The sequence below is a fragment of the Osmia bicornis genome, chromosome 3 (genome assembly GCF_907164935.1).
Source record: "Osmia bicornis bicornis chromosome 3, iOsmBic2.1, whole genome shotgun sequence".
In the NCBI taxonomy this organism is placed as follows: Eukaryota; Metazoa; Arthropoda; class Insecta; order Hymenoptera; family Megachilidae; genus Osmia; species Osmia bicornis.
In genome coordinates this window covers 5,034,006-5,055,908 of record NC_060218.1, presented here as the reverse complement: position 1 = coordinate 5,055,908, position 21,903 = coordinate 5,034,006, and the positions used below count along the sequence as shown (strand labels likewise).

The following is a 21,903-nucleotide window of genomic DNA, read 5'->3' as shown; positions in this document are numbered from 1 at the left end:
ATTTCGGTGCTTTAAAGTGAAAAAAGTAATCTTGATCATATTTCAATAAGCATGGCGTTGATAATTTTCAACGAATTTTTCCATTCTTTTCATGTTAAAGTTTCAAAGCAATTTGAAGTTTCTACCAATGCCTGTGATTGGTTATTCCATTATGGCGTCCTCCTATTTAGACCAATCAGATTCATCGTTAAAGGGTGCGTTGCGCGGAGTGTGGTGGAGTGCAACAGTCCTCTTGAGTCCTCTTCGAAGCTTCGTCCGTTTTGCACGTGTCTGCAACAGGTAACATTAAATTATCTTCAAATATTAAATTAAATTGTCTTTCGGGTGTTGAAAATACAAAAAAGAGAAAAAACCATCGAAGAGAAGTCTAGATTCTTGATCTTTGACATTAATTCGGCATTTTCTTCAAAAATACAAGAGTTGAAAATTTGTCCTCTTGCCGCGATTGTACAATGAGGTTGAAACAGCAGAATTTGAATTACTTTCCCTTTTATATCGTTAATTTCCTAACCAATATTGATCGTTTTTAATATTCTTTCACACCATTTACTGTTTGATATTTAATAACGTTCTTTCTTGAGCATCGTAATACATATAGTATGCCGTTAGTAGGATGCAATTCTTCAGGTGGCGCTTAAATCAGTTTCTTTTCGATCAAACATGGCCTGTTTTACCGATGCGGAATTCGGAGTTCAGCCTCGACGCTTGCATCACCTTAACAATATTTTGTACCTTTTATAATTTCTAAAATAATTAAGGTAGTACACACTATGTATTGTGTAGTCACTGATATAAGCATATAGCGTCCTACGTTACAACTGTGTTGTAGTTCACAAAATAAAATGAATTGCTGTGAAAATAATAGAAAGTGTTCTAAATGACAGATATAAATCAATATTTTCAATTTTACACTTGTCCGTATACGTATGAACAACACAAGAATTATTTTATAACTTTTCATATGTTGAAAATTTTAAGTGAATTTCACTATTTGAAAATAGGTTTACGTAGTTTCAAAGAACGATGAATAGTCAATAGATTATTTAACGTATTCACGGCAGTTTTATGTAAAGAGCATTTTTTTTTCATATGACAGATGTGTAATCTAATCTTTGTAGATGTTATGGATTTTTGTGTAATCTATACATCCAGTTGCATAAAGCCGTCGTTATTCATTCCACGTGTTTAATAATATTTTATTGAATTGTTAAATGAAATGTTTGTTTGGCGGTGAAAATTGTATATTATATGTAAACACTATGTGGTCAGAAATAGTGGAATATTTAAAAGATCCGTCTTTAGTCGCACAATTTCAAACATTTTTCGGTGTTAAAACACACTATACGAAAAGCTCAAAAGATTATAGCGACAAAAACTCGCACAGTGAAACGCGGGATATTAAATCCCACAAATTTAAACATAATACGAACAATTGTTCGGTAAATAATGAAGAATCAAAATTGAATGGTTATACTACAGTAGAGAGAAAATCCAACAATGTTACTAAAACTCAACCACAACAATCATCCACTCTTATAAATTCGGATTATACTATAAAAAATTATTTCTGGTATTATTTATTTTTATTCGGTACTCAATTGGGAGATGAAATATTTTATTCTACATTTATACCATTTTGGTTTTGGAACATTGATGGTGCTGTAGGTAGAAGAGTTGTTTTGGTATGGGCTGTTATCATGACTATAGGTAAGCTATTAACCAATAAAATCTAGTATACATTATTCTCAAGTATTACAACTGTAATGTAAAACTATATCCGTAGGTCAAATATTAAAGGATGTTATATGCTGGCCAAGACCTGCTTGTCCACCAGCAGTTCGATTACAATCAAAATGGGCAGAAGAATATGGAATGCCATCTACCCATGCTATGATTGGCATATCAATCCCATTCAGTGTAGTATTATTTACAATGAATAGGTATATTTATCATGTATTCGTCGGTTGGACAATTGCATTTCTGTGGTAAGTGACAACACAAGCCTTTAACAACAGGTTGATAAAGTTCATAAAAGACTTAATCTATGAGTATCTTTATGTATTTGAAAGGTGTACCCTTGTGTGTATGAGTAGGCTGTATTTGGGTATGCACACGGTGCTAGACATTTTAGCAGGATTAATCTTAGCTGTTGGATTAATGATCATATTAATACCTTTAGTGGATATAACAGACTATTATATCCTTTCAAACATTTGGGCTTTAGCAATTTTAATTGCTATTAGTATAGCGGTTATAGTTTATTATCCTTGCAGTAAGAAATGGACACCAACCAGGTAATAAATATAATGATCCCGTATTTCGTAAATACGTGAATGTAATTGTAATCGATGGTTCCTCTGTTACAGGGGTGACACAACTATGGTTGTATCTGTTACTACTGGGATTCATTTAGGAGCATGGCTCAACTACAATACTGGAATAATGTTAACTCCTCCAAACTCACCACCATATCAAATTATTTGGCCATCTTATACAATGTTTGGTTGTATGATACTTAGAACGATACTTGGATTTTGCTGCATTCTGGCAACAAGAACTATTTGCAAGTCTCTTAGTTATAAAACAATGTGTGCCATATTGAACATTAATTCCAAGGACCTCATGAAAAGTCAAAATTATTCCGGAAATAAAAATAAGGTTATTGTTGATCTAGTCCACAAGTATTTGTCTTGTTTTATGATAGGCGTAAATACAGTATACTTCTTGCCAAATTTTTTCACAATGATTGGAATTGAACGACCGACATTTTACACGGAAATATAAAATTATCAGGTATTTCTATTTCCGTATTTCATACTAGTATACTTGGATTTATGAATCTTATTTAAAGTAGTATGTGATAAGACGAAGTTACTATCATACAAATCATTCCAGTAGCAGTGTTTGTGATACTATTTTTGTATACAGAAATTAGTCACAAGTTACACATTGCTTTTACAATGTTCAGATTTTACATATTTTATTTAATACATCACAAAAAGTACTAATTACTCTGTAGAGTTACTAGAAACATCCAGTTCATGTTTATATTTGCATACGCGTTCCGTTGTACCATTTGTGCATATAAAAATTCTATTTTTGTTGAGAAAAGAAACTGAAGTAACAAATAATACTTTTTGTATTTTACGATTTTTTAAATACATATATTTAAATGTTATGATGTTTCATGTTTGTTACTGTCATACATGAAGCAGGTTATTGTTATAACAAAATAAATTAAATAAAGTAATTCGTTTAAATGTTGTCTACAACGTTTTTTACAGGCATGTCTAATCTTAATACCTGTAAAAGTAATAACATAATGTGCTTATAATAAAATGTAATTTATAGTAAGCTAATATTCTTACCTTCAGATCTTTATCTAGACAGCATTTTACATGTTCTATATCTATGATACATGGAACTGAAAGGTCGTGTGTGAGACCAGTTTTATCAACGGTAATTACAACGCGATCTTCGTCAAGAAGTACTTCAACATCTTTACTAGTAATCTGTACAAGATAACAATATGTGTATATATCTATTTTCTATTGATTAAAAGTAACGTTTAATCATCTTACCCCTTTAGGCATTTGAAATAAACCAATCAAATGTGTAGGCATTCCTTTTTTTGGTTGTTTCAATAATACATAATTCAATGTTGAATTGGAAACAGATTCTGAAGAAACATTACGTAACTGATTGGATTTATTTTGATCTTCACTGAGATTTTTTATGGGTGATTTGATCTCTTCGATTAATGGCTTTTTAGTTTGTGAAGGAATTCGTGGTTCTCGATTTTCTATTCTATGTTGTTGCAATTTACCAATAACCTATGATATGAAATTCAAATTTATAATTTTATTTTATTTTGCTTAATTATATAAGCATACCTTTCTATTTTTAAGGATTACATAATCCTCTGCATTTATAGTTTTATTAAATTTGTTTGACACACCATCCATGATAACCGATATCGTGAATAATAAAAAATTTTTCTTCTTCTGGCATTTTTTAAAGTATGTGGTGTTAATTACAATATCATATGTTGCGCAAGGAGTTCCACCTACAATATTACATGTTTCATTTTGTACTTAAATCTATATTTATATTCATACAGAAGATTTAGGTACCCTTATCAGATTCAAGTCTTTCATTCCCAATACTCATAGGTATTACAAATTGTGGATTTTCGTCTGTTAATATCTCAAAAAATTTTGCATCAGATATATCCTCAGCTGGTGGTATTTTATCTGATGTACATATATTTAGAAAAATTTTTTCTCCATCTTCAGTTTTTGCTTTTATGCATATTCCTGTAATATTGTTTATCTAAATATTATGTACTTTATACATATTATTATTAGTACTTAAAATGTTGATATAAATTACCAGGTGTAGGTTGTATAATAAAAAACGGTTTTGAATCAAATTGTTTCATTAATTCATCAGTTGTTTGTGCATTTCCCTTAAAAAGAAAAATATTTGTATAACAATTTCAAACTAAAATTTAGGCAATTATTGCAATTACTTACGGGTAATATTAAGTTTTTTGTTAATATCGAATCATCAATATCAAGAAATGTTCTACTATTCATGATTCTATTTAGAATACCTATTATAACGAATTTATTTTACGTCTAGATTTGTTATGCGTGTGTTCATGTTTCATGAATTTAACCTTAGCTAAGCTTATTTAAATACGTTAAGTTTAGGTGGTGGGAGAAAAAGGTTTTGTCAGGTTTTGTTTCTCGGGTAGTTAGAAAACCTTCAAAGGACAAACACACAGTAATAAAAGGTCGTTTTCATAATATTCTTGGATAATAAGATCTTAAAATAGTTAGCAATTTTGTAATATATATTGCTATAAAAAATAACTAAGATTAACGTTTGAAAATTAAGTTTATGATTTCTGTAAACTATCGTTAAAATGACAAAGTTTATAAACGCATCGCAGGGATTTAGTCTCAAGTAAGTAATTATAAACAAATTCTGAGGTAATTTACTTCTTTACAAATAAGTGCAATTATATTAAAAATATTCGTTTCAGGGATTTAACCCAAAAAGATGGTTTTGCTTTTGAAATCGGTGACGATTTTGAAAACCTCGACGAAGAGGAATTTTGTTATTCTTCGGATCTGCCGTTGAGTAACGAAGAAGCATTAAATCTTCTAAATATGGATGACTTCCAGGATGAAGAAGACTATGATAATAATCGCACTACGGAAAATTCAATTTCAATTTGTGGTTTAAGTTTTGAAAAATTAAAGGCTAAAATGACCAACGTTACTAAAGATGGCAAAGTAAATAACACTTTTTGTTGTTACCAGGATCTCCAATTTATATACATCAATTTTTTTAACATTATTCGTAGGTTATGAAATTAATAAAACAGAAGGGAGTTGGAGGAATTATACCTTATGATGCTCAAGTTACTATAAAATATATTGCTCACTTTGAATATAGTGATGAACCATTTGATTCTAGTTTTGCCCGTGGAGGTGCAGAAACTTTTTGTCTTAATCAAGGTGCATTGATACCAGGTTTAGAAATTGGTTTATTATCAATGCAGAAACATGAAATAGCTATATTCATTGTGCATCCTGATTTGGCATATGGAAAATGTGGTTGTGCCCCACGTATTCCTCCAAATGAACATATTTTGTATGTTGTACATGTAATTGATTATTTGGACAGTGGATGTATTGAATCTTACAAAAGCTTGTCTATAGAAGAGCAAAAGTTATTTGCAAATATTGTCAAGAGAGTACAGGCTAAATTTAATACTGCCAAAGATTGCTTTAAAAAGAATAAGATTAAGCAGGCAATAAGAGAGTAAGTTAACAGAATTCATTAATGTATCATTATTATTGTAATTTATTATTTTTCTTTTTTAGATACTCAAGAGGAGTTCAGTGGTTAGAACAAGCAGCATTAAAAGATCAGGAGGAAGAAGATGTAGCGAACAAACTGCTTTCAAGAGGCTATAATAATCTTGCAGTTTGTTACAATTTAGTAAATATGCCACGTCGCGTGTGTAATTCGTGCAATAGAATACCTATTCCAACATCTAAGACTCATTTCAAGTATGTTTCATTCAAACTAACTTAACTTATGAAGAACGAATATAACATAGATTTTACTTTATAGTTATGGTAGAGCATTATTGAAAATGGGAGAGTATGATAGGGCAATGGAAAAGTTACAAATTGCTTTACAAATGGAACCAAAGAATGAAGAGATTATTAAAGAAATCAGACTGGTGAGTATTGAGGGTATAAATTTTAAAGGTCAAATTACTTTTAATGCATTCATTATTAAATTTAGGCAAATGAAAAGCAAAGAAAGTATTTGGAAATGGAGAAACAACTTTGGTCAAAGTGTTTGAAGAATGAAGACAAACCGAAGAAAGAATCCGCATTTGAAAAGGCTGCGCATGATATATGCGAAGCATTTGTTCAAGATAGTGAACTTTTAAGACAACCACTTCCCGAATCGTTAACACCAGACGAGGATAAATGTATACGCCAACAAGCAGCTGCTTTCGGTTTGGTAGTTACTACACACCAAAGATATGGTAGAGAAGTAACATACCTCAACAAATTTAATTACTAAAGTAACTTGTGTGTGTGTTATAAACTGCAAGAAATTTTTTTTATTTTTGTGCTGAAGAACGTCTGAATTTCAGAAATTTAATATGATTTAAGCACATTTTATTAGTGATACATACTACTTTAATTCTTTTTCTACACTTATAGTTAATCATACATATAGCAGATATGAAATTAATAAAAGAGATATCAAAGTGATAATATATAGATTTCATTTACGATAAGGTGATAAATTCATAGTGTTTATAAATAATATAGAAGTATATATATGTATATAAAATTGTTTAAACGTTTGCATTGGTTGTAGATGAATCTTCTGGAAGAGGTTTCTCGATTTCATTACCAAATCTTACTCTATACTTTCTTTTTACGAGATCCCAATCGACGACATTTTCGATTTTCATCGAATCTTTGAAAGATAATTGACTTTCCAACGGACTTGGTCGAAGTAATGGAAAACTAATGGTATCAGGTTGTTGCGATAATATTCCGTTATCCTACAAGAAAAGAAAGCAATATAAGCAATATCGAAGAAAGAAAGGAAAGCAATATCGAAAGATCGACGTACCTGCGTAAATGGATGTCCTGCAAGTAATCTCATAACACCTGCCTTTCGTTCTTGCCTGCTTCGACTATTACATGCTTTTCCAATGAACGGAATCCAGGATGTAGCAAGATTTAAAGGTGAAGGCGCAGTTCGTGTTCTTAAAAACGTAGTTTCGAATTGTAATAGGATCTTCTGTCCTTTGAGTTGCCATGGTACTATCTATCCAGGGCCAAATAGCTTAGCTACTAATCGTGATCTACGTACTTACTTTTGCATTTGCCGAATAAGTTTGCTGAGCCCATACTTCCACTCAATGTCGCTCTGAGATTGAATGCTTTGGTACGTGTCAGACATCATCGCGATTAACAGATTAATTAGAACTATCACGCTAACCAACATGTACATAGAAAAGGATACCTGCCGGAACATTACCAAGGTATCATTGGATGATGAATCGTTTAATTAACAAATTTCTATTTGTCGAGTAATTGCTGTGAATCATTAGCCTGACCTTAAACAAATATATGGTCCAACTTGGTTGCATCTTTCGTTTCAACGATATCGTGAAGTCATCCGTGTCCTTTTGGCCAAAAATAGCGAAGAAAAGATTTTCCGTAATATCGATGGGACTCACTTTCACTGAAAGAATGTTAATCAAGCATCTACAATTGCCAGAGTTAGTCACGAAGGAGCGCAATGATCGTCATTTTTGATTCTATTTAACTTGTTCATTTTTTTTATGTGTATACATTTACAATTATGATCGTTGCGTTCCATTCATGAAAATCAATGTCATTTTGCCGAAAGGAAGGGATTACACGTAGCATGAAACAGAGCACATGCGATGGAAATGAAGAGGGGAGTAGGAAGAATAGGAATGATCGGTACCAATGATAAAAGGAAATTGATACGAATGATCGATAATGATTTTAGAACATTTGAACGGTGTACCCTAGGGATGTGCGCGTTCGATACATGCGTGGAGTCTGGTAGCCCGACTATTTCGGGTTCGGTCGGGTACAGTCGGGCAGATTCGGACGAGCTCCCTCGGGCCGCGGCCCAACTCTAATGTACTTGTTAATACTTGCAATAAGCATGCGCAAAATCTGTTTTATATGGAATTTTGGAATAAAATAATTTAATAATAAGATAATTTGGGAGCTCGTCCAAAACTGCCCGACTGTACCCGACCGAACCCGAAATAGTCGGGTTACACGACTGCACGCATGTATCGGACGCTCGCCCGATTGTTTCCGAACCGACCCGACTAGTCGGGCCGCACATCACTATTGGACACGTGATTATTTGATTTGAAAATATCGCGGCAACTCGTGCGAATGATTCTATCGATAAAGAGAATGTGCGATATGATCGATGACAAAGTTCGATTGAAACGGCGGACGGTCGATGAACCGAAAATCGCGATACAATCGATTGTTTTTAAAACAGATTCGATATTGTTAAGTTTGCAAGCATCGTGATGTTCGGCCAGTAAGCATGGGTAAGTGCACTTTCAACGATATTTTCGTTAACACGGTGGAACTAATTTATTAATTTGTTGATGAAACATTTAAGGGGACGGCGAATACGAGTGACAGCACACAGAGAGACTAACCATAACCAAGCAACCTTACATTCCTGTGTATTGTTGCTACACAGCATCTCTTCTACGTCTTCAACGTCTCTTCTAAAACATGGTTGAAACGATAATCGTTATATCGATGCGAGAAAGGGTGACAGGTCCACGGAATAACAGTAGAGTCACAAAAAACGATCCGATCGATTTGGGTTTTATTTTGATAAGAAAAATCGTACGAGACGAGACTGTACATGTTGAAACAGCGTTTGAAGTCGAAATCGGCTGCAACGATCCAAGACCAGATGGATAAGTGTAAAATTAGGTGGTTCCTTTTTCGGTTTATGGTACAGGGGCGGGGGCAGCTTGATTTTCGGTTGAAACAACGACCAACGTGCTTTCCAAAACTGCCGGCATGGGCTCGTGTTCCGTCGATTCTTTCGATTCTTCAACGTGTTTCTCGACTTTTTCACAGTAAAGATCTCGATACTTTCGTCTGACCGCGTCCCAATCGACGACATTATCGATTCTTACAGCGTTACTGAACGATAGCTGACTACCAAGAGGGCTCAAGTGAACAACCGATAGGGCGACGCTGTCCTTGTGTGCCACCTGTGTCTTTTTCACTTTCGACAACCACTTGGCGCCCATTCTGGAACGCGGGGAAAGGGCACCGGTTCTCTGCATTCCCATCAAACGGACGAGGGAGGGTCGTTGTTTATTCGCAGCGCGTTTCTTGCAGAGTTTGAACAAGTACGCCAACCAGGTGGTAAGAAGATTCAGCGGAGATGGCGCTGTGCTTGTCCTGCGCATCGATAAACGTGTTTCCGATCAATTAGACATTTTTCACGAAGGATCGACGTTAACGAACGAGTAATCGATAAATACCAGTTTGATCTCGATTCGATTCTCGAGAAATATGCTATACAAGAACAGTCCATATTTTTCGTTTTTTTTTTTTTTTTTTTTTACTTTTTAATGTTGAGCAACGATTATAAATCCTTACCTGTGCATGTTCCTAACGAGCTTACTCAATCCATACTTCCACTCGATGTCGGATTGTGCCTGTATCCGTTGGTAAGTGTCGCTCATCATGGCAATTAGCAGATTAATCAGCACGACCACCGAAACCAGCATATAAATACCGAAGGCGAGCTTGAAGAGAACTCTGGTCCATTCGGGCTGCATTATTTCGACCTTGAATTGTTCGTGGGTCGTCTGACCGAAGATGGCGAAGAACAATAACTCAACGGCCAGTACGGGACTCATCCTGACTGGAAATTACGTGGGAACGACATATGTCTCGTGAAAACTCTTGTGTATCCCGTTCATGGTTTTCTTGTTATGCGATCTGTTTGTATGTACGTATATATGTATACGTAATGTATTATATGTATGCGTGTAAAGTAACGTGCGTGTTGGTTTTGTCGACCTCGAGGTACGTCGAGGTGCCGTGTCTGTATCGCTATAAACGCTAAGACGCGATTCAAGATGGCGTCGTTCTAAAGTCTTATAATACATATTTAAAGGAATGCGTTTGCTGAGATCACGGTTACTTTGGCAAACTACCACGTCGGAGATATCCTATCGTGGAGGAACCATGAGGAGAATTGAAGTGCAGTCCAAAAGTAGGATAACCATAGTTGGGTCAAACGTTTGGACGCACGATATAACGGTCGTACATATTATGTACTTGGCTAGTTTCGTGTTCGCGGCACTACTTACGTAAACTCCGAAACGATACCAGGCTCGATTTATATCTCGCGGAATTGTGATGGTCGTCGACCTTCGGAGATGTTACCTAGAATTGTTCGATGTCGTAGCTTTATCTTTTCTTTTATTCAATGCTGCGCAATTAGCGCGCGAAAAATTTGTACGACACCGTTAGCTCGTTAATTTAGCAAGTTCGTAATTATGGATTGAACTTTTGTTAGTCCGAGGCGAGGAACATGGTTCCTCTAGATAGGTGGCGTTGAAGTAGCTGGCATCGTGGACGAGTTCGACGCGGTCGGTCCGTTATCCTCTTCCTTCTCGTTCTCCTCGTTCTTATCGTCTTTATCCGCTTCTTTTTCAGGCTCGTTCCCAGCCAACGCTAGATATTTCTTTCTGATGGAATCCCAATCGACTACGCTTTCGATTCTGGTCGCGCTATTGAAGGACAATTGGCTACCGAGAGGACTCAAGTGTACCACCGACAAAGTAACGCTGTCTTTCGGTCTGACTTGACCTTTTTTCACTTTGGCCAACCATTTAGCGCCCATCTTCGATCTCGGTGACAGACGACCGGCATGCTGAAGTCCCATCATGTGGATCAACGAGGGCCGTTTTCGTTTCGCCGAATGTTGCTTGCACACCTTGATGAAGTACACGATCCAAGTAGTGAGCAAGTTAAGAGGCGACGGGGCGGTGGTCGTTCTGCAACACGGAATCGCGTGTCCAACCTATCTCCCGTAGATTCGTTTAAAAATGATCTACATACGAGATGCGCGATACCCGGCGCGGATGCAGCTGAACGGAAATTATTAACGAAAGGATATACATATGCAGACGGAGTAGACACTCCTTAGGCGAGGAGAATGCGGGCTCCATTTTTTCTTTTTTTCTCTTTTTTTCTTATACGCGATATATTAAATTAAATTGTTATTTGAATTTCGACGCGACGATGATCCGTTTCGCCTAACGTTACGGGGTACGTTTTGCCGGCTTACCTGTGCATATTTCGGATCAGTTTACTGAGCCCGTATTTCCACTCAATGTCCGATTGCGCCTGTATCCTTTGGTAGGTGTCGCTCATCATGGCGATCAGCAGATTAATTAATACGACTACCGAGACCAACATGTATACGCCAAATGCCAACTTGAAGAGGACCGAGGTCCACTGAGGCTGATTAGTCTCGACCTTCAGCTCGCCGTGGGTCGTTTGGCCAAAGACAGCGAAGAACAGGTACTCGAAGGCGAGTACCGGATTCATCTTTACTGGAATTCGAGGCACACACACGTGTCTTGATATGTCGTTTGTTTGCATTCATTTTTGCGCTTTCTCTCGTGACTGCTGCGTCGTGCCTTTAGGCTGGCTACTGTGGGCTCGCTATGTATGGATGCGGGTGGTGTATCAATACGTACATTGGAACGATCGAACGAACGATGAATGTACGAACATGCTCATGCTAATACAGACTGGCCATGCTTGCGAATAACGTTGGATGCATGCCGGACGTTCCGTGAGCTTCGATCCACGTCGTGTAAACTTTTTCGAGGGTGTCGTCTAACTGTCGTGATGGTCACTATCGTTTATTTTCTGTTTATTTATTTTTTTTTTTTCTGTTTTGTTCTGTTTTGTTTCGTTTCTATTCTGTTTCATTTGCATTTTCTTTTGTTTCAGCGCAAACACTCGCGGTACGCATCGAGGATCTACATAAGCCAAGTGTGTGTTATATCGATCATCCGGATTTTGCGCGGCTTTTCCGCGTGCTCTTCTCTATACCCGGATTCTCTCAACTCACGGGATTCACAATCGGTATTCGTTTACTTATTTACTTTTTTGAAAAAAATTTTTTTTTTTTTTTTTTTGGACGATGAGATGCAGCATGCAGACGACCAGCGGTTTTTCTCTCTTCTCTTTCTCCCCGTCCCCTTTCTCTCTCTCTCACTTTCTCTCACATTCTCTCGCGCGCTCTCTTTCTCTCTCCCTTATTTCTTGTCGAACATTCAAGGTGGATCTTGCGACGAGCCGCGCGAGCGAACACGTGTACGTAACGAAGAAAGGAGTACTATGTACCGTGCGCATGCAAGGACCAAGATCGGACGCTTCGTTGCTTTCCGGAAACACGGTGACGAGAGGAGAACAGGCGAAGCGATCGTAGTCGAAGAAACAAGGATTCGAAGGGGGAATAGAAGATTCTGACGGTAGCAAGGAACTATCGAGGATGAGGAAATCGTAAAACGGAGATCGAGACGAAAGGGGGTGGTTCTTTATCGGTAAGATTGTCACCGAATGTGGAGAAGTGTCGCTTCGATGTCATATCCGACTTTGGCCGATCAGTGACACATCAAAAGAAAAAAAAAAAAAAAAAAAAAGAAAAAAGAAACAAACACGCATTGCGCAAGACTCGAACAGCACCAGAAAGACAACATTGCTCTTTTATATTGATTGAGAGATGCGTACGATGCACAACAGAGGCTGTGGAGAAACGCGCGCTCGATTGGCGCCTCCGTGAGGTAAAGAAACAAGCCGGCAGTGGTCGCCCAACCCACTCGGTGGGACACCGAGACCTCGAGATCGGGATCAAACAACGAAATCGAGATCGAGATCGAGCCGTGGACACCGAGTAGCTGCGATTCGGACTCAACAGCGCGAACGTTATTCGGGCTTGGTCTCGAACAGGGGTAAAATTGATGCGATATCGTAAATGTTTTTCAATCCCTGCGTTTGAACGAAATATTCAATACGAAGAGAGAGAGAGAGACGATGATTGAATCGCCCAAAAGCCCGAATCACAGCACGGGTTACAGCGTAGTGTGTAACAATTCTCGCGACGTTGCAAATATAGATATATAATTTAATGTTGATTGGAATCAGGCAGCAGTCCCAGCAGGCAACACACATCGGGCCAAAACGCACAATGCAGACGATACGACACCAAGAAGAATCGTGTCCTGCATTCAGTTGTGCACGTGTCATTGCCATTCAAATTTTCGCGTATCCGTTAGGTTGCGATTCTCGTTTTTAAACGTTCTCAATCGGCAAAACTTACTATCTCGGGAGCTATCGTCACAACACTCATTCTTTTTCTTGTAGCGGCCGTAGCGACGAGGAGGCGCCGTCGATGGCGTCTCCATCATCCATTCCGTAACATTGGCCAACAAATCTATTATTGCAATTGATCCGATTATGCGTTTGTCACGAGATAACCAGGCTGCTTGTATTTTTTCTTTTTCTTTCTTTCTTTCTTTTCTATCGTGTAGAGAATCGAAAATTTTATGCGTTTCGGAACAAGGAGAAAAAATGATTTTAGTCGATCTTTCGAAGACAGAGCGGTATCGAATTAGACAAAGCCGAGCGTTAACAACGATTCGATCGAACTCAGTCCCTCTAATGATGCCGCTTACGTATCGATACTCGTCCAAGTCGAGGAGTCATCGCGAAGGACAAGGAAAATGTCTCGAGTTACGCACGGACGTTCCGAGCGATTTCGAACATCGATGCGAGCTTTTTCCAAACGAGGAGAAGCATTCGTACGCGTTATTCTCGCGTTATCGCATGTTCGCGGTCCCATCGACCGCGCCGCTAGCTTTCTTTTCTTTTTACTTTCCTTTTTCTCATTCTAATCTTTGAAAGTAGCTTGCGATCGTATCCGAGGGATAGAAAAGACAGGGGGTAGAAGTCAGGAGGTTATTCTCTCTCCCTTTCTCTCCTAAAGTCTATGAGAATCGCGGCTAAGATCAACGTGCGTCGAACTTACCGTCCTGGAAGGCGCCCTTTTTCTTTCTGTCCTCTATTCGCGCGTCCTGGATCGATTGGTTCTTGAAGGCTTGATTCAGCGCTACGAAGTGCATGGAAAAACCGAACACGAAGATGGCCAGCACAGCGAGAAATCTCGCGAGATCCTTCATCAGGTTACCGATGATGATTGCCCAAGGTCCGAAGAGATGATGGAACGATAGGAAGTCGAGGATTTGCACGCACGCCAGTAAGAAGCTCAGTGCGAACAGTTGATTCCTGAGGTAAAGCAGGGTCGGCCAGTAGGGTCGGTGAACTACCACGAAACCCATCAGATGGAACGCGACACCGCAGACGCCGAACAACAGGACCGCCAATTTGATCCAACCGAGTCCGCTTTTGTCGCTCGGGTTGGTCAGTTCGAAGAGCAGCAGTCCGGAAAGCATCACGAGGAGACACCATTCGTACCAGTATGGCAGCAGGCTAGCTCTCACCACCGGATATATCGGAATTATGCCGACCAGCAAAAGGAAGACCATCAGATAAATGTGAGACGTGAGATAGGACATGAACTTGATGATGGGCACGTTGTTGTACTTGTGACCGAGTGGAAGGGCAAACACCACCCAGACAGGCGGACAGATGAGGAACGCGATGAACAATAGGATCGTCCTGAATGCGTTCCAGTTTAAACTCCCTTGCCATAGCTCCTGGAGGTATCGCTGTACCACCGTATGCGCGATCACTTCCTTCTGCTCGTTCTCGATGAGAACGTCCAAAAATTCCACGTTCCTGCGATCCATCGATGTAAGGATCCTTCCGGCCGAATCGGCGCCCGCGGCCAGGGCCAACAATTCCGTGGCCATCGCTTCGCACTGCTTACCAGCGGCTATCAAATCCTTCGCTCTCTCTTTCTCCTTTTCCGACAATTTCATGTAAATATTGGAGAGTTTCGCGGCTGTGTCTACCGGTGCCGGTGATACCAGCACGAATTCCTCGATGGGCTTGTTGTTGTTGCTCTTACTGCAGACCATCATGTTATAAACGAACTGGAAAGAAATCGATCGATCTTGTACAATCGCGAAAAGGTACGAAGGATGATGAAGAGTAGGAGAAGGGGAGAAGGTTGAGGATCGCGTGTTAACTATCTAGCGTTGGCACTCGTCGAAATTTATCGGTTCGACTGGTTCGAGTTAAAAGTTTCGAAATTTCGTGCGGCAATTACCATCGAGCCAGGAGTTTTGAAAGAAAAAAAGGAAAAGGGAAAGTAGCTGGGTGAACGGCGATCAGAGCTTACCCTCTTATCCTCCATCAGTGCATAGGTATCGTGCTCTTTCTCCATGAGATACTTGAGCACGTCGTTATGACCCTCCGAGGCGGCGAACCAAATCGGTGCGCTGCCTAGATTGGTCTCGCTCTTTGGCGAAGCCCCACTCTCGACGAGGAGTTTAACGACATCGAGATAACCGGCGCGAGCGGCGCAATGCAGCGGCGTCCAACCATTTTTATCCGTCGCGTTTATTTCAGCCCCTTGACCGAGCAGTACTTCGACCATCTGGTAATGACCGTGCGTCGCGGCGATATGTAGACCGGTTTTGCCGTACCGATCCGAGCTGTGCAATAACTCTGCCGATCTGCTCAACAGAAGACCGACCACCGTGATGTGACCCCCGAAGCAGGCCAAGTGAAGAGGATTGAAACCGTTCTCCGTGGTCGCCGCCTCTACCTAAAGGCAAGAATCTTAATGATCTTATTCGCTACAATGGCTCATTACTTAAGTTCGTTTTGTTCTTCCGGTTACCTGTACACCAGCCGAGTTCAGCAGTAATCGTACGACGTTCTCGTTACCGGAATAGGCAGCCAGATGTAAAGGCGTCATTCCAGATTCGCTGCCTAATTCTCCTACGAGCGAACCACCGGTTGGAGGATCAGACTTCACCGTGCCCGGAACGTGGGTCAACAACTCTCGGACCGTATCTGAAACGTCGGAAGAAGAAATTTCGTTAGGAAGCTTTTCATCTTTCTCCAGTGTTTATCGAAGTAGAGCTTACCAGCTTGACCAAAGTACGCGGCTACGTGAAGAGCGGTAACGCCGAGCTTCTTGCTGGATATACGAAGAGACTGGGAGGATCTCAAAACTTCGAGTACCTGACCGTGGCCGTGTTGCGCGGCCAAATGGACCGCGGTGAATCCTGCCCGATTCTCATCGGCGCAGGATGCACCCGCCCTGACCAACGCTTTCACCACCTCGGCGTGTCCTCCCTCGGCAGCCAGTTGAAGCGGCGTCGCCTCGGTCAATTTGTTTCTCGCCGAGATGACACCTTGCCGATCGAACTTCATCAATTCTTCGATCACGCGAACGCTGCCCTGCATGGCTGCTATGTGGGCGCACGTATTCCCGTCCTTGGTGCACGCCATCACCAGACTGGGATGCCTCTGCAGGAACAACTGAGCGACCTCCGCGTAATTGTTCATCGCCGCGGCGTGTATCGGCTTCTGGCCTTGATCGTCGGTCGCGTCTATGCTTGCCCCGAGTTCGAGTAGAAGCTTGCACACTTCCAATTGGCCAGCACCTGCTGCCAAATGAAGCGGAGTCTGTTTTCTCAGCGTAAGAACGTCTATCGCAGCCCCATGATCCTGCACGAGAAACTTGACGAGATGCGAGTAACCGTTCATAGCTGCCAAGTGCAACGCCGTTCTACCCACTCTGGACTTGGAATTGATAAACGCTTTGTTCGCTAACAGCGCGTCGCAAACCTGAAGATAACCGTGTTCAGCGGCCAGATGCAACGCAGATCTGCCCTCTAAATCGAATACGTCCACTCTTGCGTGATTGGCAAGCAGCGTGGTGACCAGTTCCATGTGACCACGGTGAGCGGCGATCAACAACGGTGTCCATCCGACCGCGCTCTGACGATTTAACGCCTTCTGCACCTCGGTCGCGGACATACCGCTTATCATTTCCGACAAGACCTCGTTGTTTCCGGCCAACGCGCAATGATGGAAGGCCGACTCTTGTGCCTGCTTCGTCTGCAACGACACGTCGGCACCACCTTCGAGGAGGGCACGAATCACCGCTCGATCGTCCCCGGGCGTCTCGACTTCCGACGGTTCGATCTGGGCAGCGTAATGCAGGGCGCTACATCCCTCGTTTGTCAAACTGTTGACGTACGAGGTCGCCGTTTCCTGACCCTTTTTCTCCTTCACGAATTGGATCAGGTGACGCGCCACGTCCGCCTTGCATCCTCTACACGCCAAGTGCAGCGGGGTTTCTCCGTTCTGCTGAAAATGTCCTCATCGTGGATGTAATAAAAGAAGAAGAAGAAGAAGAAGAAGAAGAAGAAGAAGAACAATAGGATGGGTTAAAAATATAATACCAAAGTTCTACCTTGGATTTGTACATAGGATCACCGCCATCTTCGAGCAACAACTTCAACGTGGCTAAGTTCCCGTGACTCGCCGCCACGTGTACCGGTGTTTGACCGTCGTCGGTGGTCAAATTCGGTCCAGCTCCGGATTTAAGCAACATCAAAGCGCACCTATCGCCGTCAGGAACCCTAGCTGCTATATGAAGAGGAGTCTCTCGAAGCTTTCCACCCCTCACGTGAACTTCAGCCCCGTATCCTAGCAAAGTCTCCACCACGGCAGGTTTCGCGTTCTCCACCGCGATATGCAGGGCCGTATAATTATCGTTCGTAGTCGCGTCCACCTATACAACGAAAAAGTAGAACACGTGGCAGATTAAAGCGAGTCGATTGAAATTCTCAATTTGAATACATACCTTCTCTCCCCGTTGCAACAGCGTGCTTATGATGCCAACGTGGCCATACTTGGCCGCTGTGTGAATCGACCTGGCACCCCGTTTATTCGGCATATGCAAATATACACCCTTCTTGAAGAGCATGGTCGCGCATTCCGAGTGGCCGTTCAACGAGGCTATGTGCATCAGCGTCGAGCCGTCTTTCGTCCTCTCGAATATACTCGCCTTGAATTTGTCGGCCAACAGCTCGATTATGGAAGCGTGTCCGTTTTCCGCTGCCAAGTGCATCGGCGTTCGATCCTGATGATCGGTGATGGAAGCGGATGCCCTGACACCGTAAAAGTATTTCACCAGTGTCTCGTCACCCTCGGCGCTCGCGATGTGCAACGCCGTTTGCCCGTCGCCCTGTAATTATTACTTCATCAACGTTAAATATTCATTTTTCTTTCACGTCCTCGAAATTGTATCCTACGTTTTGCATGTCCACAGTCGCTCCATAATCCACCAGTATCCGCACCATGTCGATGTCCCTCCTCCTGGCTGCCAGATGAAGAGCGGAATCTCCCGTCGGAGTAGTCGCGCGAAGTTGATCAGGCGCTTGTTGAGACAACAATTCCCGACACATCGACTGATTTCCAGCCTCCACCGCCAACAGCAGAGGAATCTTCCCTTTCTGTAACGACGTCGAATCAAATGAAAATTAATTTTAATCGATTGCCATCTGATCGTCCCAGCAGCATCGATTTTTACGGATAAAGAAAAACGAACTCGTCGTACGATTTCCATAAATGGCCAAATTCGTACGTAAATATCGATGGGTATTTCGCCGGGAGTCGCATAATCCTGGTTGTTCACGAGACAAAGAACGAGAGAACATTAGGAGGCTGATGGGCGTGCGGGGGCGAGAAGGAAAGAGAAACGTATGGAATTGTACGAGAAAGGGACAGAGGGTGAAGAAGAAACGAAATAGCGGAGAATTATGACAGCTGTTCGGTACCAGGCAGCGATAGTCCTCCGGCATCATTCGCGTCACGCGAGAAACCTGGACGAGAATCGGGAGCAATGCGCGATGGGAATCGTGCAAAAAAAGCATTAATTCGATTCGAGGATCCATAGGTCTGTTTGAAAACTTTCGTGTTTCATTTCTTTTCCAATACCACGACGATAAATTCCTTCGGTCTACTTACTCCGTCGACTTTCAGCCTTATGTCCCGTCCGGCGGCAGCCAATAACGCTCGAAGTATCGAAGTGGCGGTACCGGTTTGCCTGGATGCGACCAGATGCACCGCGGTTTGTTGTCTCGGCTAGGTGGAAGAATTAAAAACGAATATCGCACGAAATTACGTCGTTTAAGATCTGTGGATAATCGATAAGGAAATGATTGATATACCCCTCCAGTAGCGTAAGGATCGACGCCCCGTTTCGACAAGAGTAACTTGACGACGTCCTCCCTCGAGTACATAGCAGCGATGTGAAGAGCATTGTAATTGTCCTGCGAAAAAGGAAGGTCACTTTCGTTAGCATAACCATGGATCGTTTCTTATTCGCGTCTGATCGATGCGGCACTTTCATCTTTCGAACGTTTTTGCTCGCAGCCGATCGAACGAAATAGCCGGGTGTTAGGTGATAATAAATCGCGAGAACCGGTAAGATTCGTCGGATCGAGTGGATGGTATGGAAACCCGGGTTATAAATCGCGTTTTGCCGCGCCCAGAATAAAACGAACGCTTTATCGTCGAACGATTCGAAAACGATGTCGATCCCACGCGTTGGGTGGGGCTGGCAACCCCGACCTCTGCGATTAGCCATCGGTTTTACACTCGGCAAAAGGGTGCGTCGAGCTAATTTCATGAAATTTTTTTCAGCTTCCTCGGGGGAGTTTACTGTGGAGCCAACTTTTTGCAGCTGATCCGAATGGCTCGCGTTCGACGAAGGTTACAAGATCGGCGGAGAGCGTGGGCGTAGTCGCCGGCCGCGAAGAAACGCGCCGATAGAATCTGGAAAGTCCGCCTAATCAGCACTCGGAATCGAGCTACTTTTTCGTCCTACTGACTCAACGGCCTACTTGCTCGCTTGCTTTTCCAACCTCTTCGGTAAACCTCTTGGCCTTGGCCCTCCTTCACGCGATCTTACTACCCTGCCCTGTTCGACTTGGCGCAAGATTACAAGATCGTTAACTGTACACGTACCGTGGTCTACAAGCGGCCGAGCCACGCAGCTGCTCGAATATTACGTGTCGACGCCACGCAACGGCGGGCATGATTTCTAAAGCTAATACCAACCCGCGGCCCTTTTCAACACGAAAAGGTATATCGTGTTCCGTGGAATGCGACTGAATCACGAAGAATCGACGAACGAATTCCACGAATCTTACTGCTCGTGTTTAACTACTATAAAGTCACGACCAGGCGTTCTATTAACGTTTCTTGGAATACTTGCGTTGTTTCGAGCGCTCACATCCGCTCCCAGTTCAATCATACGGTCGAGTAATCCGGTCCGATTGTCTTTTACAGCGTACATCAACGGCGTCATCCCAGTCGCCTGGAAATTACAAGCGTTTATCGACGAGAACGTTTCTTGATGCAAGGTACCATGATCTTCGACTAACCGGATCCATAACGCTGGTGAGAGGAGCCACCGAAGCATCCTCCCCGACGTTCTGCACCGCCTTCTCCAAAGACTTGAGCAACTGGTCCATCGGTGCCCATTCTCCACGCGCGGCAAGCCCGAGCAGTTTTTGAGCTGCTTCCCGGCTAGTTGCTCCAGCCGATCCAGGTTTACTTCCAGGCTGCGCTCCATCCGTGCTACCAGCACCACCGGTGCTCCCCGTCGACGCTGACCCTCCGGCCTCATCTTTCGCCGCTACTGGGCTATCCTCTTTGCTCGACGGATTCTTCTTGTCGTCCTTCCCACCCGACGTCTTCTTGCTGTTACTGCTCATGGTACCTCGTAGGTGGATCTCTCATCCTCCAGCCCCAACATCCTTACTATTTAGGCAACGCGTCTAGACGATTCCCTTTTTTCTTTTTTCTTTTACCGATTAACTATTACATCGTCACACGAAGGTCGATCAGCAACGAAACGATCTCGCGAAACGGAAGAAGATCTTTCATCGAGTTCGAGGAAGAAGCACCCTCGGACGGCGCGTGGTTAACGTTGCGTTTATCCTGACGATTCTGAAGACGCTACGTAACAGAGGCTCGCCTTCGGAGGGTTGCTTTCCCTCGACCCTCTCGCTGCTGGCAGGATCGACCAATCACTGCCTGGGTAGCGCGCGAAACCAAGTGGTAACGGTACACCAACAACGGACGCGGTTCGAGCTGGTTGCAACGACGCGTGCTACGGTAAAACCAGCTAAACGTTGCTCCGTCGTGGGGTATGCCGCTTCGTTGGTAGCTAAGAAAATGCGGTAAACCGGTGGCGGTGGTGGCGAACCCGAGAAACCTACTACGAGGGTGGGGAGACAGAAGGTGGTACGACGGTGGTGGCATGGTCGACGTCGACACGCGACTTCCGGCGCGGGCCAGCAGGCACGCCATCCACCAATCTCGAGTCCGCTGCTTTTACATTTTAACCAATTTCTCAACCATAATCCCCCTTTTTCTTTTGTTACATTATTTTTTCACTTCGAGATCTCTTATGGGCTATCTTTATTACATATTTACATCCGCTCGAAAGAAAGATGTTTCATTTCTTTAGAGAAAAATTCGGTCCTCTACGTTTCATCCCCTTTCTTCGAGGTGGAAATTGAATCGTACGACGTGCCAACTTTTATGAATGAAGATGCAATTATCGTATCGGGCAGACTGTTGCACTTGCCGATCAAAACATCTCGCCCCGACACGTGTCGCGTAACCGAGCGGCTTGATTTAATTACGCAAGGCCGATGCCTTCCATAAAAAGACAGCGCGATAGCTACGTATCAAAGGTCGAGCGAGTGCGTTACAGAAGTGTCAAGGATCGTCATTC

General features: G+C 42.3%; 5 protein-coding genes and 2 long non-coding RNA genes across 15 annotated transcripts; 4 read left to right on the top strand and 3 right to left on the bottom strand.

The window, feature by feature from the left end:
- On the bottom strand, positions 1 to 4,622 carry LOC114872015 (PIH1 domain-containing protein 1). 2 transcript variants are annotated; one of them, XM_029178734.2, is made up of 7 exons: positions 4,536 to 4,622; positions 4,393 to 4,468; positions 4,134 to 4,316; positions 3,894 to 4,066; positions 3,582 to 3,833; positions 3,369 to 3,512; positions 1 to 270 (listed from the first exon to the last, which is right to left on the bottom strand). In XM_029178734.2, exons 1-7 carry the CDS (start codon positions 4,596 to 4,598, stop codon positions 163 to 165), a joined length of 999 nt encoding a protein of 332 aa, XP_029034567.1. In that variant the 5' UTR covers positions 4,599 to 4,622; the 3' UTR covers positions 1 to 162. The 2 variants fall into 2 exon arrangements, with proteins under 2 accessions (XP_029034567.1, XP_029034575.1); XM_029178742.2 differs by lacking the exon at positions 1 to 270 and adding an exon at positions 3,122 to 3,303.
- LOC114871978 (sphingosine-1-phosphate phosphatase 2-like) lies at positions 222 to 3,260 on the top strand. Of its 2 annotated transcripts, none has more exons than XM_029178650.2 (5): positions 222 to 279; positions 610 to 1,707; positions 1,784 to 1,985; positions 2,070 to 2,294; positions 2,367 to 3,260. In XM_029178650.2, exons 2-5 carry the CDS (start codon positions 1,212 to 1,214, stop codon positions 2,782 to 2,784), a joined length of 1,341 nt encoding a protein of 446 aa, XP_029034483.1. In that variant the 5' UTR covers positions 222 to 279; positions 610 to 1,211; the 3' UTR covers positions 2,785 to 3,260. The 2 variants fall into 2 exon arrangements, with proteins under 2 accessions (XP_029034483.1, XP_029034493.1); XM_029178660.2 differs by having other exon boundaries at positions 263 to 279; positions 613 to 1,707.
- Positions 4,623 to 4,878: 256 nt separating the features above from the next.
- Positions 4,879 to 6,812, top strand: LOC114871974 (inactive peptidyl-prolyl cis-trans isomerase FKBP6). Its single transcript, XM_029178638.2, has 6 exons — positions 4,879 to 4,971; positions 5,051 to 5,303; positions 5,375 to 5,835; positions 5,898 to 6,086; positions 6,151 to 6,262; positions 6,328 to 6,812. The coding sequence occupies exons 1-6, from the start codon at positions 4,931 to 4,933 to the stop codon at positions 6,613 to 6,615; spliced, it is 1,344 nt and encodes a 447-aa protein (XP_029034471.2). The 5' UTR covers positions 4,879 to 4,930; the 3' UTR covers positions 6,616 to 6,812.
- A 30-nt stretch (positions 6,813 to 6,842) lies between these two features.
- LOC114872053 (transient receptor potential-gamma protein-like) lies at positions 6,843 to 9,038 on the bottom strand. The gene is made up of 6 exons (XM_029178817.2): positions 8,989 to 9,038; positions 8,793 to 8,845; positions 7,670 to 7,797; positions 7,427 to 7,575; positions 7,180 to 7,315; positions 6,843 to 7,108 (listed from the first exon to the last, which is right to left on the bottom strand). The coding sequence occupies exons 2-6, from the start codon at positions 8,818 to 8,820 to the stop codon at positions 6,896 to 6,898; spliced, it is 654 nt and encodes a 217-aa protein (XP_029034650.1). The 5' UTR covers positions 8,821 to 8,845; positions 8,989 to 9,038; the 3' UTR covers positions 6,843 to 6,895.
- LOC114871800 (serine/threonine-protein phosphatase 6 regulatory ankyrin repeat subunit A) lies at positions 8,928 to 21,838 on the bottom strand. 7 transcript variants are annotated; one of them, XM_029178224.2, is made up of 14 exons: positions 20,543 to 21,838; positions 20,374 to 20,475; positions 19,325 to 19,426; positions 19,122 to 19,238; positions 18,407 to 18,607; positions 17,956 to 18,339; positions 17,563 to 17,883; positions 16,226 to 17,456; positions 15,976 to 16,151; positions 15,472 to 15,900; positions 14,197 to 15,223; positions 13,489 to 13,602; positions 11,443 to 11,710; positions 10,466 to 11,149 (listed from the first exon to the last, which is right to left on the bottom strand). In XM_029178224.2, exons 1-14 carry the CDS (start codon positions 20,873 to 20,875, stop codon positions 10,693 to 10,695), a joined length of 5,262 nt encoding a protein of 1,753 aa, XP_029034057.1. In that variant the 5' UTR covers positions 20,876 to 21,838; the 3' UTR covers positions 10,466 to 10,692. The 7 variants fall into 7 exon arrangements, with proteins under 7 accessions (XP_029034073.1, XP_046141087.1, XP_029034057.1 ...); XM_029178234.2 differs by having other exon boundaries at positions 16,226 to 17,453; XM_029178240.2 differs by lacking the exons at positions 10,466 to 11,149; positions 11,443 to 11,710; positions 13,489 to 13,602 and adding exons at positions 8,928 to 9,539; positions 9,741 to 10,008.
- Positions 9,722 to 15,787, top strand: LOC114872093. The gene is made up of 4 exons (XR_003788710.1): positions 9,722 to 9,811; positions 12,117 to 12,251; positions 12,448 to 12,712; positions 15,702 to 15,787. It is a non-coding gene; the product is annotated as an uncharacterized LOC114872093 (long non-coding RNA).
- On the top strand, positions 19,014 to 20,633 carry LOC114872096. The gene is made up of 3 exons (XR_003788711.2): positions 19,014 to 19,050; positions 19,800 to 20,027; positions 20,448 to 20,633. It is a non-coding gene; the product is annotated as an uncharacterized LOC114872096 (long non-coding RNA).
- Positions 21,839 to 21,903: the final 65 nt, after the last annotated feature.